This window comes from Procambarus clarkii, chromosome 38 (assembly GCF_040958095.1).
Source record: "Procambarus clarkii isolate CNS0578487 chromosome 38, FALCON_Pclarkii_2.0, whole genome shotgun sequence".
NCBI classification, from domain to species: domain Eukaryota; kingdom Metazoa; phylum Arthropoda; class Malacostraca; order Decapoda; family Cambaridae; genus Procambarus; species Procambarus clarkii.
The window spans coordinates 10,549,773-10,568,638 of NC_091187.1; the positions used below are offsets into that span (position 1 = coordinate 10,549,773).

An 18,866-nucleotide genomic window follows, 5' to 3' on the forward strand; every position below is an offset into this window, starting at 1 on the left:
CTTTTTGTAATGTTAATTCTTTCCTGAAGCAAAATCCAATTTTCATATGGTTTAACAAATTTGCAGTACTGTAGTCGTATTTATATACAGTATATATATACTGTATATATATATTTATATATTTATTTATATTTTCACATGTAAAGAAATATACATCTCTAAAGATAATTTTAGCAATGTTAACAAAACTTTCAATTCATAACTTAAAAAATTCAGTCCATGGTACAATATAAACAAAAATTATTATAAATACTGTACACACACACACACACACACACGTACATATAGAACACATACATAAATACACCATACAATGACACCACACACACAATATTTTACACACAAATACAATATACGGTACATAATACAAACATTATACATGTACAGAATAAATAAATTAATATATATATATATATATATATATATATATATATATATATATATATATATATATATATATATATATATATATATATATATATATATGTCGTACCTAGTAGCCAGAACTCACTTCTCAGCCTACTATGCAAGGCCCGATTTGCCTAATAAGCCAAGTTTTACTGAAATAATATATTTTCTCTAATTTTTTTCTTATGAAATGATAAAGCTACCCATTTCATTATGTATGAGGTCAATTTATTTTTATTGGAGTTAAAATTAACGTAGATATATGACCGAACCTAACCAACCCTACCTAACCTAACCTATCTTTATAGGTTAGGTTAGGTAGCCGAAAACATTAGGTTAGGTAGGTTAGGTAGTCGAAAAAACATTAATTCATGAAAACTAGGCTTATTAGGCAAATCGGGCCTTGCGTAGTAGGCTGAGAAGTGAGTTCTGGCTACTAGGTACGATATATATATATATATATATATATATATATATATATATATATATATATATATATATATATATATATATATATATATATATATATATATATATATATATATATATATATATATATATATATATATATATATATATATATATATATATATATATATATATATATATATATATATATAAAATTTTATACAAAAAATACTCTTATACTGTTTACCAATACACGGGTAGAAAAAATTTAATAAAATTAATTTGGCTTATAAAAATGTTTACTTGCTCATGGAAATACTTCATGCACTTAAAATCACATGCTTAGCAAAGCTAAATGATTAATAATTACACAAATCTATATGGAAATTTGGGCACAGGGTCGAGTGTAATGGCTGCCCATCTACTTACCCAAGTATGTAGTGCTTCCCAGAGACTGCCCGACCTCTTTCGGTATAGCTAATAGCAAAGGGGTGTAAACTAAACTTAGTGACGATCGACAATTTATGTCATGACGATTGACAATTTATGTCATGAGTGGTGCTGTTACACACTGATTTAGAATTTTATTTTATTTTTTTTAAGTTTGTAAGAAGTAAATCACACAGGAATTAACTTGGTGCTTTTTAGAGCGAGTGGATTGTCACATTACGTTAGACAAATAAGATTAATAGTGCGATTATATAAAGAGAAACAAGAAAACACACACAGTACTAGCTTCTAGGATGCAGTTACAAGAAATTAGTGATTTGAAGAAATGTTATGTGAAATAATCTTGCTACCATGCACAGCATTTTTATATTTAACATAAGATTAAGATCAGGATACCTGATCAACCAGGCTGTGACTCATACGTCAGGCTGTGAGCAGCCGCGTCTAACAGCCTGGTTGATCAGTCCAGCAACCAGGAGGCCTGGTCGACGACCGGGCCGCGGGGACACTAAGCCCCGGAAGCACCTCAAGGTAAGGTAAGCTATTAAAATCAATATAATATACTAACTTGTAAGATTACCATGACATTTAAGACAAGATTTGTGTGTCTTAAATACAAATAGACATCCACAAGGTATATAAAAATAATATTGACAAGACAATTCTATAATTAACTTTAGACATTTTGGGCAAAAATCGGCTTTCCAAAACCAAAATAGGAACGGTAGAATATATGGAAAACCTACACGATTGCCAAAGAACTGCACGAGCTCGCTGATCCGGATTTCACTAAACCGGATATCTGCGTTATCCTACCAAAATTACATCTGGATAATTTTCCTGGCAAAACTTGTCAATATCCGGACAGTACAGTAATCAGGATGACCGGAGGTTTGTCCGGATACAGTAGACAGGCAGTGTGTTTAAATCAAGTCTGTATAAATTTTCTGCTAACTTGTCCATATCCAGACAGAAATCCGGAGATTTTTCCAATACTAAGTCAGGCATCAGTTCATACTTCATTAATCCCGTACAGCTGTGGCTCAAGGCTAATATGGCTGGTGTTAGGGTGGGTGGTTTCAGGAGTGCCGGGGGGGGGGGGGGGGGGGGGGGGGGAAGAAGAAGAGTGCCAGGGGAAAGAGGAGGCATGCCAAGGGGGGCAGGGAAGGCCGGGAAAGGAAGATGGGAGTGCCGGGGGGGGAAGGGCAGAAGAGTGCCGGGGGGGGGGGGAAGGGAAGCAGAGTGCCGGGGGGGAAGGGAAGGGCAGCAGAGTGCCGGGGGGGAAGGGAAGGGCAGCAGAGTGCCGGGGGGGAAGGGAAGGGCAGCAGAGTGCCGGGGGGAAGGGAAGGGCAGCAGAGTGCCGGGGGGAAGGGAAGGGCAGCAGAGTGCCGGGGGGAAGGGAAGGGCAGCAGAGTGCCGGGGGGAAGGGAAGGGCAGCAGAGTGCCGGGGGGGAAGGGAAGGGCAGCAGAGTGCCGGGGGGGAAGGGAAGGGCAGCAGAGTGCCGGGGGGGAAGGGAAGGGCAGCAGAGTGCCGGGGGGGAAGGGAAGGGCAGCAGAGTGCCGGGGGGGAAGGGAAGGGCAGCAGAGTGCCGGGGGGGAAGGGAAGGGCAGCAGAGTGCCGGGGGGGAAGGGAAGGGCAGCAGAGTGCCGGGGGGGAAGGGAAGGGCAGCAGAGTGCCGGGGGGGGAAGGGAAGGGCAGCAGAGTGCCGGGGGGGGGGAAGGGAAGGGCAGCAGAGTGCCGGGGGGGGAAGGGAAGGGCAGCAGAGTGCCGGGGGGGGAGGGAAGCGGAGTGCCGGGGGGGGGAGGGAAGCGGAGTGCCGGGGGGGGGAGGGAAGCGGAGTGCCGGGGGGGGAGGGAAGCGGAGTGCCGGGGGGGGAGGGAAGCGGAGTGCCGGGGGGGGGGGGGAAGGGAAGTGGAGTGCCGGGGGGGGGGGAAGGGAAGCGGAGTGCCGGGGGGGGGGGGAGGGAAGCGGAGTGCCGGGGGGGGGGGAGGGAAGCGGAGTGCCGGAGGGGGGGAGGGAAGCGGAGTGCCGGGGGGGGAGGGAAGCGGAGTGCCCGGGGGGGGAGGGAAGCGGAGTGCCAGGGGGGGGGAGGGAAGCGGAGTGCCGGGGGGGGGGGAGGGAAGCGGAGTGCCGGGGGGGGGAGGGAAGCGGAGTGCCGGGGGGGGGAGGGAAGCGGAGTGCCGGGGGGGGGAGGGAAGCGGAGTGCCGGGGGGGGGGAGGGAAGCGGAGTGCCGGGGGGGGGGAGGGAAGCGGAGTGCCGGGGGGGGGGGGGAGGGAAGCGGAGTGCCGGGGGGGGGGGAGGGAAGCGGAGTGCCGGGGGGGGGGGGGAGGGAAGCGGAGTGCCGGGGGGGGAGGGAAGCGGAGTGCCGGGGGGGGGGGGGAGGGAAGCGGAGTGCCGGGGGGGCAGGGAAGCGGAGTGCCGGGGGGGGAGGGAAGCAGAGTGCCGGGGGGGAGGGAAGCGGAGTGCCAGGGGGGGGGGACAGAGGAAACAGTGCCGGATGGGGGGTGAAAAGAGGAAACAGTGCCGGAGGGAAGGGAGAAGAGGAAACAGTGCCGGAGGGAGGGGAGAGAGGAAACAGTGCCGGAGGGAGGGGAGAAGAGGAAACAGTGCTGGAGAGAGGGGAGAAGAGGAAACAGTGCCAGAGGGGGGGGGGGAGAGGAAACAGTGCCAGAGGGGAGGGAAGAGGAGTGCCAGAGGGGAGGGAAGAGGAGTGCCCGGGGGAGAAGAGGAGTGCCCGGGGGGGAAGAGGAGTGCCCGGGGGGGAAGAGGAGTGCCGGGGGGGGAAAAGGAGAAGCCGGGGGGGGAAGAGGAGTGCCCGGGGGGGAAGAGTGCCGGGGGGGAAGAGGAGTGCCGGGGGGGGAAGAGGAGTGCCGGGGGGGGAAGAGGAGTGCCGGGGGGGAAGAGGAGTGCCGGGGGGGGAAAAGGAGAAGCCGGGGGGGGAAGAGGAGTGCCGGGGAGGGAAGAGGAGTGCCGGGGGGGGGAAGAGGAGTGCCGGGGGGGGAAGAGGAGTGCCGGGGGGGGGAAGAGGAGTGCCGGGGGGGGGAAGAGGAGTGCCAGAGGGGGGGAAGAGGAGTGCCCGGGGGGGAAGAGGAGTGCCCGGGGGGGGAAGAGGAGTGCCGGGGGGGGGGGAAGAGGAGTGCCGGGGGGGGGGGGAAGAGGAGTGCCGGGGGGGAAGAGGAGTGCCGGGGGGGGAAGAAGAGTGCCGGGGGGGGAAGAGGAGTGCCGGGGCGGGAAGAGGAGTGCCGGGGGGGGAAGAGGAGTGCCGGGGGGGGGAAGAGGAGTGCCGGGGGGGGAAGAGGAGTGCCGGGGGGGGAAGAGGAGTGCCGGGGGGGGGAAGAGGAGTGCCGGGGGGGGAAAGAAGCTGGGGGGGGAAGAGGAGTGCCGGGGAGGGAAGAGGAGTGCCGGGGAGGGAAGAGGAGTGCCGGTGGGGGAAGAGGAGTGCCGGGGGGGAAGAGGAGTGCCGGGGGGGGAAGAGGAGTGCCGGGGGGGGAAGAGGAGTGCCGGGGGGGAAGAGGAGTGCCGGGGGGGGAAGAGGAGTGCCGGGGGGGGAAGAGGAGTGCCGGGGGGGGAAGAGGAGTGCCGGGGGGGGGGAAGAGGAGTGCCGGGGGGGGGGAAGAGGAGTGCCGGGGGGGAAGAGGAGTGCCGGGGGGGGGGGAAGAGGAGTGCCGGGGGGAAGAGGAGTGCCGGGGGGGAAGAGGAGTGCCGGGGGGGAAGAGGAGTGCCGGGGGGGAAGAGGAAAGCCGGGGGGGAAGAGGAGTGCCGGGGGGGAAGAGGAGTGCCGGGGGGGAAGAGGAGTGCCGGGGGGGAAGAGGAGTGCCGGGGGGGAAGAGGAGTGCCGGGGGGGAAGAAGAGGAGTGCCGGGGGGGAAGAAGAGGAGTGCCGGGGGGGAAGAAGAGGAGTGCCGGGGGGGAAGAAGAGGAGTGCCGGGGGGAAGAAGAGGAGTGCCGGGGGGGAAGAAGAGGAGTGCCGGGGGGGAAGAAGAGGAGTGCCGGGGGGGAAGAAGAGGAGTGCCGGGGGGAAGAAGAGGAGTGCCGGGGGGGAAGAAGAGGAGTGCCGGGGGGAAGAAGAGGAGTGCCGGGGGGAAGAAGAGGAGTGCCGGGGGGGAAGAAGAGGAGTGCCGGGGGGGAAGAAGAGGAGTGCCGGGGGGGAAGAAGAGGAGTGCCGGGGGGGAAGAAGAGGAGTGCCGGGGGGGAAGAAGAGGAGTGCCGGGGGGGGGGAAGAGGAGTGCTGGGGGGGGGGAAGAGGAGTGCCGGGGGGGAAGAGGAGTGCCGGGGGGGGAAGAGGAGTGCCGGGGGGGAAGAGGAGTGCCGGGGGGGAAGAGGAGTGCCGGGGGGGAAGAGGAGTGCCGGGGGGGAAGAGGAGTGCCGGGGGGGGAAGAGGAGTGCCGGGGGGGGGGAAGAGGAGTGCCGGGGGGGGAAGAGGAGTGCCGGGGGGGGAAGAGGAGTGCCGGGGGGGAAGAGGAGTGCCGGGAAGGGGGGGGAAGAGGAGTGCCGGGTGTGGGGGGTGTGGTGTGGGGTGTGGTGTGGTGTGGGGTGTGGTGTGGGGTGTGGTGTGGGGTGTGGTGTGGGGTGGGGGGTGGGGTGTGGTGTGGGGTGGGGGGTGGGGTGGGGTGTGGGGTGGGGTGTGGGGGGTGGGGTGGGGTGTGGGGTGGGGTGTGGGGTGGGGTGGGGGGGGTGGGGTGGGGTGGGGGGTGTGGGGTGGGGTGGGGGGTGTGGTGTGGGGTGGGGGGTGGGGTGTGGTGTGGGGTGTGGTGTGGGGTGGGGTGGGGTGTGGGGTGGGGTGTGGGGTGGGGTGTGGGGTGGGGTGTGGGGTGGGGTGTGGGGTGGGGTGTGGGGTGGGGTGTGGGGTGGGGTGTGGGGTAGGGTGGGGTGTGGGGTGGGGTGTGGGGTGGGGTGTGGGGTAGGGTGTGGGGTAGGGTGTGGGGTAGGGTGTGGGGTGTGGGGTGTGGGGTGTGGGGTGGGGTGTGGGGTGGGGTTGTATTATCAATAGATTAGCAGTTTCATCTACAAAGTACCATTTCACCCTAAGTACATTCCCGGCATCCCACATTGATTATATAGACACTGAGCCAAGAATAGCAACAGTAGCGAGACATTACTTTCAAAAACAAGTTCATCTTGTCTACCTGTAACAGTGCCCACTGGAAACTTTTTCCCGACAGTTCTGATCTTCATATACACTACACTACTCTAGATAGAGCATTTGAAGTTTTATAAAGTACAGTATTCTACATGCTGTTTACATCATAGAAGAATATGAAAACTAGGATTGCTTTAAGCAAGTAAATGAGAAAGTAAGAGGGAGAAATGTGTAAAGAAAATATCAAAAACATTAAGACAAAGTAAGACAGTTTAATAAAAAGAGCTAAGTTTGAAATCAAATTGAAATCAAATTTGAAATCAACACAGAACTACAGTGTTCAGAACAGTCAATGAAGGAAGGACCAGTGTGCACCACATGCCAATACTACAGTATTGGCATGGTTAACAGTACTCCCAGGAGTGATAGGCCAACCAGTTTACTTTCTCAAAACTGGATCAGTAATTCATTCTAACCTATTTGCAATCAACTAGTTTCAGAGAAAAGAACTAAACAATGAATTTAATTAAAATATTTAAGTAAATATTATGAAAAGTAAAAGCCAAATTAATTTTGGCATTTAATATTAAATTTTCTAATTATCTTTACATAGCCCTGTTTTCTAACTTCCTACTGGGAACTATGCAACATGAGGCCTAAGCAGAAGTGTCTCCGTGATGCTCCATTGCAGCAAACCTTTCACTTTTTAAACTATTCAGTCCCCCCCCCATCCCTCCCCATCATATTTTTTTCCACAAGTGTTTCGGGAAACTGTTCATCTTCGAAAATGATCTTGTTTCAGTCTTTTATACGCTATTTATTAAACGATCGTCACGTATCTTACAGACATGTCTATACCATTTAAGTGTCTTGCACTATACCCATGCCACCGTCGACCTCTCACCCCTTTCACTTGCACTACATCTCGCTCTTCATTATTATAATGTTCCACATACACCACTTATTTCAATTGCTGCTTCCCATACCCAAGTTTCACTTCCCTGTCAGGGCAGTGAATAATTTCAAGGTCCCAGTCTTCTTCACCATTAATAATTATTCCTTCCTTTCATTATACTGTTCACCAACCCCCTCTACTATTCTATTTTACATTTGATACTTCCATTTTCATCAGGCGCACTAGTTGAAGCACAATACACTCAAGTGGTATCAACGTTAGTAGGATGCCCGAGAATAATGTAACGAGAAGAGCGTACAGCATAAGAGAGATTTGTTTGGTAGACAACTACCATTCATCTTGGAAGGTTGAAGTGGACCAATATGAAAGGGAACAGGAAGGTTAGTTTGTAAGTGAAGGTCCGTGTGGCAATAATCACTAAAACAACAACTGTGGCAACTCCCTGATGTGAAAGCTTCCAGACGTGAATAAGGCATCAGCACAATACTGTACAGAGAAGGGTATGTGAAGATATTGATGCTACAAGTATTGAAACTTGTCCTGCCTTTGCCACAAAGGATGAGAGCTAGAAGGCACTTTGGGCTAAATACAAGGCTAATAGGAAAGAGGTCCAATAGTGTCTCCAGAGTAACTGGTGCTCATCTGAAGACCCATCCCAAGTAAGCCTCATGTGACTGATTTCTTATTGGTAAATAAATGATGCCAAAGGACTAGGCTAGTAGAGTACACTGACAAAAAATTATTACTGTACTATCTTTCAGGGTCATAATGGCAAGATGCTTGTGCAGGCTACACCAGCAACTCTCTACTTTGCAATCCCAACACTATTGCTTTAGAACCAGACTGGTGTGGTCATCTGCACTAATACTTGCTACCTTATTAGCGATCTGACCGAAATAACGGCGAAGATTTTAACACCGAGTGAACCACTGACCTTTCTTAATTTTCTTCTCTTGCTTCAGTGTCTGCACTTTCAAGAAGCAACAGCTTTAATTTGTGGGCACTACACATGTCCAGTTATTTTAATAACAAACCAATTTGACTTATTTAATGTGAGCACTAAGTGCTTATCAGCATTTAATGGAAATACAGTAGAATTAAATGCATGTGCAAATGCTATCATAACTATTGCACACAACTTACAATTAGCACCAGATGTATGCTACTTGTTGGCAAGTGACTATTACAGTTATTGGTATGTGACAATACCACATGGCTTCCAGCCATGCTAAGTGGGGGTGTACAGGGCCACATTAGTGCTGTCTACATAGACTTGGGGTGTGAAGCGTGTCACCAGCTACTGGCTTACCCAAGCAGCATGGTTTTACCACGAAGTACATGCTATAAATATTTATGTGCATGACTGTTCTGCTCTTTGTAATTACCATATTATCCAATGACCCCCTTCCCTTTTTCCGAGTGCACTGAATTAGCACAGCAGGTGACCTGATTGTGCGTATTAAGCAAATGTTTCGTGCCTCTAATGTAGCCTAAAGATATTCCACTTTTTTTTTTATTTAGTGCAAGTTTATTAAATATTATAAAATACACTAAGCTTCAACTACCCATTGCAATGCCCCTTTTCTGTGCATAATCATTACCATGCAGCCTTACTTATAATAAAGAAAGTATTCCAGGTTGGATTTATCATGGTAGCTACAGCTTGTGTCCCAGTAGAGCAGTAACTTGTACTCTCATCCACACTGCCTCCTGATCGTGGGGTCCTCTCCTTATTCTCCATTGAACCAAGTGTACTTGAAAATGCCGACTGAGATCTCAATAGTCCAACTTTATGGCTACCCTGCAAGGTTTGTTGCAAGTGCTGTTGCAACACACCTGGATACCCATCATAAAAATAGATAATGTTTCGAGAAAGGTGGGTATTATATTTTCATGAATGGCAATAAATCACACTCAGAAGGGATAAATTGCAGGAGCCAAAAACTCTTAAATAAAACATTGCTTGTAGTTTATATCAAATTTCACTCTAGCAAATCGGTTTTTCTGGACCCCTTCTGCTGCATCCCATCTTCCGAAGCACTCCATCTTTTCTATTTTCACTAATTTATGTAGCTCTCATTAGTGCAAATGATGTCACATTTGTTCTGAATTATACAGGATATCAAAATCACGTAGAAAAAATACTTATTGATTATATTTCTCTGCATTAAATCCAATGAAGTTTTAAATATGGATAGTTACAATATTCCCACTAAACTTTATCCAATCTTCCACTGGACCAAGTTTCATTAGAGTGGATAATTACTGAAAAACTTAAATTTTAAAAAGTATGTTATTAAAAGAAAATTCAATTCTGTACAGTTATATGAAAATAAAATGCAGGTATGGAAAACAGTATGTATGTAATAAACATCATAATACAGGAGTAATTAAACTTTCACAATACAAAATGGTACAAGAAATAAGCGACAGATGGAAAAATAATGGAGACATTAACCCCTTAACTGCGTTGCCTCCAAATGTGACACCCCCGCAGTGCGCAGGAAATAAATTCTCTGGAAAAAATTCTTTTTTCTTTTTAAAGTGTCAAAAACCCTTCCCTCAGTATGGGTATGTAAAAAAAAAGGCGAAATTGTACTTACTTTGGCTGCTATGGGGTCCGGAAGTTGGGGCGTGACGTCATCATTCCCCGTGCGCCCGTGCCGTAAGCTCTCAGGGGCGGTGGGGCGCTCGGGGCGGGGCGCGCGAGTTGCCGCGAATATATTTTCGTTCATTTTTTGCGCACCTTTCCAAATACATTTTCATTGTTTTTATGTGCCAATCCAATGTATAATGAACACATACACTATAATATCGCAGTACAACATCCGTACTGTCCGTAGACACTGTGTTACGTGCATGAAACTTGTGTACACATATGCAGCACATATTTACTATGTATCATGCTAATTTGTGTATATATACAATCTACTTACACACTATATACATTCACCATCAACACATTCAGAACACCGCGTAGCAGCTGCTTCGTATGGGCCAACAGCAGCTGCCTCGTATGGGCCAACAGCAGCTGCCTCGTATGGGCCAACAGCAGCTGCCTCGTATGGGCCAACAGCAGCTGCCTCGTATGGGCCAACAGCAGCTGCCTCGTATGGGCCAACAGCAGCTGCCTTGTATGGGCCAACAGCAGCTGCCTCGTATGGGCCAACAGCAGCTGCCTCGTATGGGCCAACAGCAGCTGCCTCGTATGGGCCAACAGCAGCTGCCTCGTATGGGCCAACAGCAGCTGCCCCGTATGGGCCAATAGCAGCTGCCCCGTATGGGCCAAGAGCAGCTGCCCCGTATGGGCCAATAGCAGCTGCCCCGTATGGGCCAATAGCAGCTGCCGCATATGGGCCAATAGCAGCTGCCGCGAATGGGCCAATAGCAGCTGCCGCGTATGGGCCAATAGCAGCTGCCGCGTATGGGCCAATAGCAGCTGCCGCGTATGGGCCAACAGCAGCTGCCTCGTATGGGCCAACAGCAGCTGCCTCGTATGGGCCAACAAGAGCATTTGGCCATCAACACATTCAGAACACCTCGAGTGAGAGCAGCCACACCCAGCCTGTCTCCCTCACTCCAACATCTTACTCGCCAACATTGCTCCTCCCACCATATTGTTATAGTTCTTATTACACATGTTCTATATACCTATCTACATGTTTTATTTACCAGAACTATGTAAGTAAGCCGGTATTGTGTCCAAACAGTACAGTGGCCACCATACACTGCATGAAAAATCACACAGCAGACGACGCTACGATTACGTCACCTCCCTCACCAAAATAGCTCCTCTCAACATTCTCCTGTTGCTGTTCTTACACTATATACACACACTATATATACCCATGTACATATGTGTTGCCCATAGCGAACCACTAAGCTAGTATGGTGAGCAAAACAAGAGTGGCAGCCACACACACAATGAGGCTTCCTCAATTCTCGCCCTCCCTCCCTCATCAAAATTCCTCCTTCCACAATACTACGCACAACGCTAATTATAACCACATTCCTGCTATTATCACAATCCTGGTCACTAATTCCTGTAAATGAATAATTGACCACACGTTTATTTTGAAAAGGAACCTAAGAAATCATTTGAAGATTCCTAGATGAACGAAATAATGCTGTGGTGCTGTGGCTAGCGCTGTGAACATCGTGAACAGCATTGAATCACTGATATTTGAACATTGTACCCAGTCATTATCACACTCAGGCTCTAATATAACACTATCATAGCTAAATAATACAAGTTATATATATATTTTGACATTATTAGGCGATGCTGTGGTCACATGCTGAACAGCAGTGCTGTGCGCTCATGCTGCGAGCGCCAGCCTTGGTTGCTCACACACTACTGAGGCTCCCACACCCGGGAATGTGGACCACGATTTTTTTTTAAGATGGCGTCTGTTTACAAGAGCCCTGAGGAAGCTGATGTGAACCCCATGTAGCCGCGGGAGTTTTGAATGGAACGTGAAAAATACAAATACCCGGAGGCGCGTTGCGCAAACCAGACGTGAGCCTGCAGGCGCGTTGCGCAGTTTAAGGGTTAACATGCAAGGATTTTTTTTTTTTTTTAGTAGCAAGAGTAGCAACAGCCTAAGTTAAAACTTTAGTAAAGGCAAATACAGCCGTAAAACGGAGCAAGTATGAAAGGAGTTGACAATACATGCAGCATATAACTTTAAAATCTCAAAGGTAAAAAATTAAAACTAGAAAGCATTATAATCCACCAACAAACAAGTAGAAAATTATTACTGTAACCCCAAACATTTAAGAATATATCGATATACATGTTAAAGAGTGATCTTGGAATCCACACCGCCTCTTAATTGTGCATAACCAAGGACATTGAGGTTATCTGGCACGCTCTACATTTAACAAGATGTGAACCCTTAACATCTCTCCATCTATCCCAAGTGAACACTCCCACTGAAAGCGCACATTCCAAGGTAACTTAGCAATGTTTAGAGAAGCTTTATTATCTTCTAACACTACTTTAGCCCTCATATTGTTTAATACAGTCTAGGTATTCTTTAAAGCGTATTTTAATACTGGAGCCAACATATTTATCACAAAGGTTTCCACCAGTGTGTTGTTATAAGCCAAAGCCAAGGATTCTGTATTAGTGTCTTGCAAGTACTATCCATCATCTTCAAAAACTTCAGTAATAAAAAAAACACACAGTAGGATCCCAGTTTGATACCAGCACATTCCAGAAGACTTCGTATATAATCACTGTGTAGAATAATGCAGCCCATCCTCCTGTTTAGTTTAGTACCTCCTTAGTTTAGTTAGTAACAATGAGGAACCATAGTAAACATGACGGAATGGACAATTGGAAAGTAGAAATTGTTACTATTAAATCTGGACAAACCAGAAAAGTTTTTGTATTTATGTTGCAAAGACAACGTAAACTAACCTAACCTTCCTAGTCCAAATACACTATCTGAGGCTAATGTGTGCTGTACTAGGCCTAGGAATATTTTTTTACTATAAAGTGAATAGTACCAAATTCTTCTACAGTTTTTAATTGCCTTTTTTCATAACTATGTGCACCATAGTACAAAGTACAGTACTATCTAAACATGAGGATAGGTTGAATAATGACTAGAACCTTGAGGGAAAATTTACATTGCCTCGAAAAAAATATTACATGAGCATACTATACTGTAAAATATAATGATATATCAAATTCTAAGCCAAGAACCCCCCGGATGTTTCCTGAGCAAGAACCACTACAAATCTTATACACCCCGCCCCTCCCTGCTAGGCTCTCAACACTGTCCCTCCACTGCAAAAAGCCTATCTTTAAATGATCTTGTCAAGGAAATTAGAAAAGACAGAGTGGCAAGTCACCACTGTGGGATTGGCCTGCTATTACACTGAAGGAGCAAAAACTCTTACCACCACCTGCAACCAGTCATTGCTAATAAAGGCAATGACAAGAACCACTTTGCTACCTACTAATTAAGGAACCAATCTACCCTTGATATCACACCAAGAGGCAGCACCCATGACCACACTAGGGTCAGTGAAGCCAGCAAGCTCACTTTAACCCCAGGTACACTCAGGAATTAGAGGTTAAAGTGAGAACTCTCTAGCAACAGTGAGAGTACACATACCCCTCCCACCACAACAGAAGCACCGGGTACTGACTACCGAGTAGGGTCCTATACACACACACACACACACACACACACACACACACACACAAAAAAAAAAAAAAAAAAAAAAAAAAAAAAAAAAAAAAAAAAAACTTTGACAGGCAAGCGCTATCCCCAACTTTAAAAATAGATTTGAGGTACAAAATTCCTACACACAATGTGACTGCAAGAATCTTTAATCTAACAGTAAAATAAATGTCGAACACTATGATGCCCTGCAAGTTGTAGAAATGTTGCTGTTCAGTCAACAAAGCGGCTTCCTGGGAGGCATGAATATTGCAGCAGCTCTGTATACTTGCATCAACTGGCCGACAGAAACACCAACTTGGTTCTCACTGACTAGCAGCATCAAGAACTACATTCTAATTGTCCAAGTTAAGAGTACATCTGAATTTCTGTAACCGAATCATGCCTCGAACCTACACAAAAATGTTTAAGAAAAAACCATCTTGCAGAATATATTGCTTTCTATAGAACTGAAGTGCATAATATTACACAATTAGGATCCTACTGTATATATAATTTATAGGCATGCATTTATAATTTTATTTACAGTACTTTACTTATGATACTAAACCTGACCAATATTAGCCAACAATGGCTAGAACTTGCATTTTATGAAGGTTAATAGAAAAAAAAGGAATTTTATTTGTTTTTTAATTAAATTATTATTGCTTACTTATGTTTGCTTTGAAGTCTTTGCACCAAGCATTCATGTAAGAGAGAGTAAGCTATTTAATTTTGCAAATACAAAAATTAGGCAATATTTTAGCAAATCAAATACTGTACAATAATATATTATGCTATATTTCATGACCAAACAATATTAAGCATTTATTTTATATAATTCAACCATACCAGATTATCAGGTTAACATCCATTAGAGAGATTTGCAACTGATGACATCTCGGCCATAATGTTAACTGCTTATTAATATTGAGCACAACTATTAAATCAAGTAGTTTGTAAACAAACTGAGGATAAAGCTTTTGCTCTCTATAATACAAGGGCTGCAACACTGATACAGAGCCCTAGAAAACTAAGTTATTACTGGCTAGCCTGGAAGTGCCAAAATTACTTTGAAAAGTAAAAAAACTTTATTTAAAAAAAAAATGGCCTGAACATGCCCATTTCCCAAAGCATTATATCACCCTAACTATACAGTATATGCAATCTAAAGAGTTATTAATGGTGCAAAATCAAGACACTAAAGATAAACACACTAATAGTATAAAGTTCCTTGCGCGCACACACAAAACCGTTCATTCTTGGCACCACAACCTATTTCACAATACTATAATGGCTGTGGTCTCTTCAGTGGCTCCTCAGAGCTTATGAGCTGGTACCAAGGCCAGCATCATCTCACTAGGCATCTTTCGTGGCCCTAAAAGGGAGCAACTACCAAAATTCTGCCCCGCCCCCACCCCTTTCTCAGGGGTGGGGGAAGCTGATGGGACTATAAGCCCACAACTAGTGAAATCCAACTAAAATGGCCAAAAGAGGGTCAGTCTCAAGGCACTCAAATGTGTATTTCTATTCCTGTGCCATTTTGAGTGTATGTGAGCATTATGGGTGTAGTGATGGTGGGTCTTCAAGAGTAGTGGGCCTGTTTGGCCTGTTAGTGTGGCTGGTTGCTGTCACCGTTTCCAATACTGTACTCCATTTTTTTTCTCCTCAGGCCAGGCTCGGGGCAAGATTTCTACTCTGGTATTTAAGAGATTTTCTCTCCTCTTTCTGGATGACTGATTTCTAATAAGGTAGCCTTCATTCCAAAAGGCTTAGCAGAGTATTTTTCATTGTTGTCAGTACCGAGTCTTGCTCCAGGGATTTTTTTCCCTTTTAAGGCAAGTTGGGAGGAGTATGGTGCACCACCTCCACTGTTCTGTTCCTCTTCATGCTTGATATGACATTGCTGTGTGTTTGGTAATGTCAACATCTGTTCCGATTTTTTCCACTCCCTAGTTGCACAGATGTGGGTCTCTATTCCTGTGCCAAAACTAGTCAGTAGTTTCAAAGTCATATGCCAGTACTGGAAAATGGGACACCATGAGTATAACTGTCATCCTGTAACTACACTAAAGTAATTAATATTCTATATTAAGTGTCTCGGCAATGGGGATACAGGTCGTAGTCTGATAATGCCAGATATCTGACGAGAAAAGTTAAGAACCCCCTGCCTTAACTGGATCTGCCTTAAGGAGTGCCTTACTCCTAGCAGAGCAGGGCACTCCTAGCTATCGGGATTGTTACTGCATCATGGCAGTCTTAAATCCACTATCTAAATGTTTTGATTATGACATATGGTGGGTTAAGATCCACAGGATCGAGTACGTTCTCTTGGTTAGGCTCTTCCACTTTGTCTCTTCACAGCAGAGGGAATGGCAGACAAGAATGCTTTCCTGTGGGTTTGGGAGGCTACAATTAGACGTTTGCCTCAACACCAAGTCGCAAACTTCAGGGGCCAGATTCACAAAGCAGTTATGCAAGTACTAACGAACGTGTACGTCTTTCCTCATTCGTTGACGACTTTGATTACATTTTTTAAACAGTTTACAAGCACGAAAATTTCCCAATCAATTGTTATTGTTATAAACGGCCACCTGGTGCTTCAGAGCTCATTAACTGTTTAATAATTGTAGACAAAGCCACCAAAGATTGACAAAATATGTACAGGTACGCAAGAACTTGCGTAACTATTTCGTGAATCTGGCCCCTGGTATATATGGTCCACTTTCAGACTACAAGATGCTCAGTGGCTGCCCTTCACCCGAGGTGGTCATGGTGGATTTCTGTACAGTATTATAAATCTTTTGCTTCAAGGTGTTCTTCCTATGGCTTCCAGGTTGGGGACCAACTGGCCATGTCATTCTCCAGTCTCCTTTGTAGCCAGTTCACACATACCATGTGATACCATGGGATCAGCCCATGGTATCACATGGGCTTCATATCAGCTTCACACACTTTGGCTCTTCCAGTTTCTTTTTTCAGAGGCTTCACCTTGTGATAATCTGCCACTGCAAATTGTCTTTTGCTGTCCAGACCTTGACCTATTCCTCGACTTTAACCTAGTGCTTCTTGCTATTATTTTGGCCTGTTGATCCTCTATGTTTAGCCATTTTGTCCTCTACAATCTCTATAATGCCCTACAATGCCTCTACACTGTGTCTATAATGCCTGGCCAGATGCCCTACAATGCCTGGCAAGATGCTCTACAATGCCTCTACAACACTATATTAGCCAAGAAGCACCAATGCACAGACACTTAGCCAGAGGAGGAAGAGCCTCCCAGCAAGAGACATTTCATTATACATAACATTTTATCTTGAGCATGCTTTAATGTTTATTATACAAATCAAAACTCCATATTTATTTTTCAACCGACATAAACATTAGGTAGACAATATAAACATTACATCCACTCATCGTGAAATATACCATCTATTACGCACACATTTTCTGAATAAGGAAACCAAGTGCCATGTGAAAAGTAACTTTAAAATATGATTGTCGGCAAAATATTTAAGTTAGATAACCTTAGAGCAATGCTTTTGCATCTCGTGTCCTTCCTTCACACCCTGTCATTCAGTAGCCTTCCCATCCTCATTCCATAGTGACTAATAGCAAAGATTCCATGATACAGAATTATTGGACATTTATTCTGCTCAAATGACATCTAGGAAATGGTTATATTTACCGGTTATCTCCGAAGATTCAAAATCACCTCACGCATTCAAGGGATTTCCAATCAAGATATTCAGGATGGAGGCAAGTACCAATTTAACAGGTGAAAGAGTATGACTAGCTTTATGTCAATGGAAACTGGGTCAGCAATTACAGAATTATGAATTCAGAGCACCAGCCCAGTTTCAAGATTAAAATCTCTTGCAATTTTGGTTATATTTTCCTCATACACAAGGAACAGGGGGCATTAATGCAAATAGTGCAGATGTATGTTCAACTTAAAATTAGTATATACTGTATTACAAATTGATCTGCAAACATTAGCATCCATGTGGAGGAGCTGCAGAAATAAAAACACCAGAGAAGCAAAGGAAGATACTAGAGAGCTGGGAATGAGTGTCTTAATGTGAGGAGAGAAGCAGAGAGACTATGAAAATGGCATCACAAGTAAAGGCATGACCCAACCAAAACTGCTCCACAGCTTCATCAGGAGGAAAACAGTAGTGAAGGAACAAGTGATGAAATTGAGAAAAGGGGAGAACAGATATACAGAGAATGACAAAGTGATGCGTAAAGAACTCTTCTAGAGATTCCAGGTCTTCACAATAGAGCACTAAGAAATCTGTACTAAGAGGTGGTGGTAAACCAAGCAACCTTGGAGGAATCTGAGCTTACCAGAGGTCAAAAGGAATCTAGAGCCTATGTGACAAAGGCTGTTGTCACATTCAAATATCAACTTTGCTGGTTAATATACTTGCATCCATATATACAGTACGCTCATTCTATCAACTCTTGCACATCACTTCAAATGCCATTTTTTCTAGCTCTTATTCTATATTACTATTCTTCGTACCTTGATCCTCACGGACAGCCCTCAGGAACTCTTCCAAGTCTTTGGACTTGGCAGTGTCTGTTGCTGCTGCCTTGACCTCTTCTTCAAGCCTGTCAAGCTGCTCCTTTGGTAGGTGCGCAAATCGTCCTAAAAGAAAATGCTGGTTTGATACTACAGTAGTCCAATACATCTTTTATTTAATTCATTACAATAAACCAAACATCTTACTCAAAGATCAGTTTAAGACTTTTGTTTACTTGTGAACATAAAAGTATATAGAATTATAGTAGTACTACAACACTACAGCATATCTTAGAGACAAAAAAAAGTTTATGGATACCATTGTCAGAAATTTCTGACAGCATTTACTAACTTTTAATACAATATGCATAAATAATGTTGCTGCTTTGTTGCTGCATTGGAGGCCTGGTCGAGGACCGGGCCGCTGGGACGCTAAGCCCCGAAATCATCTCGAGGTAAGGTAACTGCCGTTTTGTATTAATCCAAAATTAACTTAATTACTTTAGTTACTCATTCAGAGAAACTATGTGGCAATTCTCTCCAGAAAATGAGATTATATTTACACTGTCAAAATTAATTTAATACCCACATGATTAATCAATAAATACTTAATTCAACAGTCTCAGGACAAATTACTAAATTATTAGTCATCAAGTGAGTTAGAATAGACTCCTCCTAATTATTAATAGGACTCCGAACCATTTTTGGGGGATGCGTCCTGAGGGAGGAGGAGGAACGCTATTAGTGCACTTGCCCCTGGAGATGAAACATATCGTGTGGTATGTCGTGCCGAAATACTGAGCCTCCCACTACGATTACTCACTCCACCTGCAAGTCCAAGAAAGCAGTGTGACTCGCACTAATCACTATTTACTGCCACGACTTGACACAACTAAGTG

The 18,866-nt window shown here is 45.6% G+C and overlaps 1 protein-coding gene across 13 annotated transcripts in view; it reads right to left on the reverse strand.

The window, feature by feature from the left end:
- Nucleotides 1-18,866, reverse strand: part of Pfk (ATP-dependent 6-phosphofructokinase) — a 165,685-nt gene that overhangs the window by 119,703 nt on the left and 27,116 nt on the right. For 8 of the 13 annotated variants that reach the window (XM_045764812.2, XM_045764811.2, XM_045764805.2 and 5 more), the window contains exons 5-6: nt 17,968-18,093; nt 1,246-1,293 (exon numbers count right to left, since the gene is read on the reverse strand). In XM_045764812.2, the coding sequence (XP_045620768.1) occupies nt 1,246-1,293; nt 17,968-18,093 (174 nt within the window). Of the gene's footprint in view, nt 1-1,245; nt 1,294-14,112; nt 14,131-17,967; nt 18,094-18,866 lie in introns of all 13 variants that reach the window. The other 5 variants (XM_069337696.1, XM_069337695.1, XM_045764814.2 and 2 more) reach the window with 2 other exon arrangements.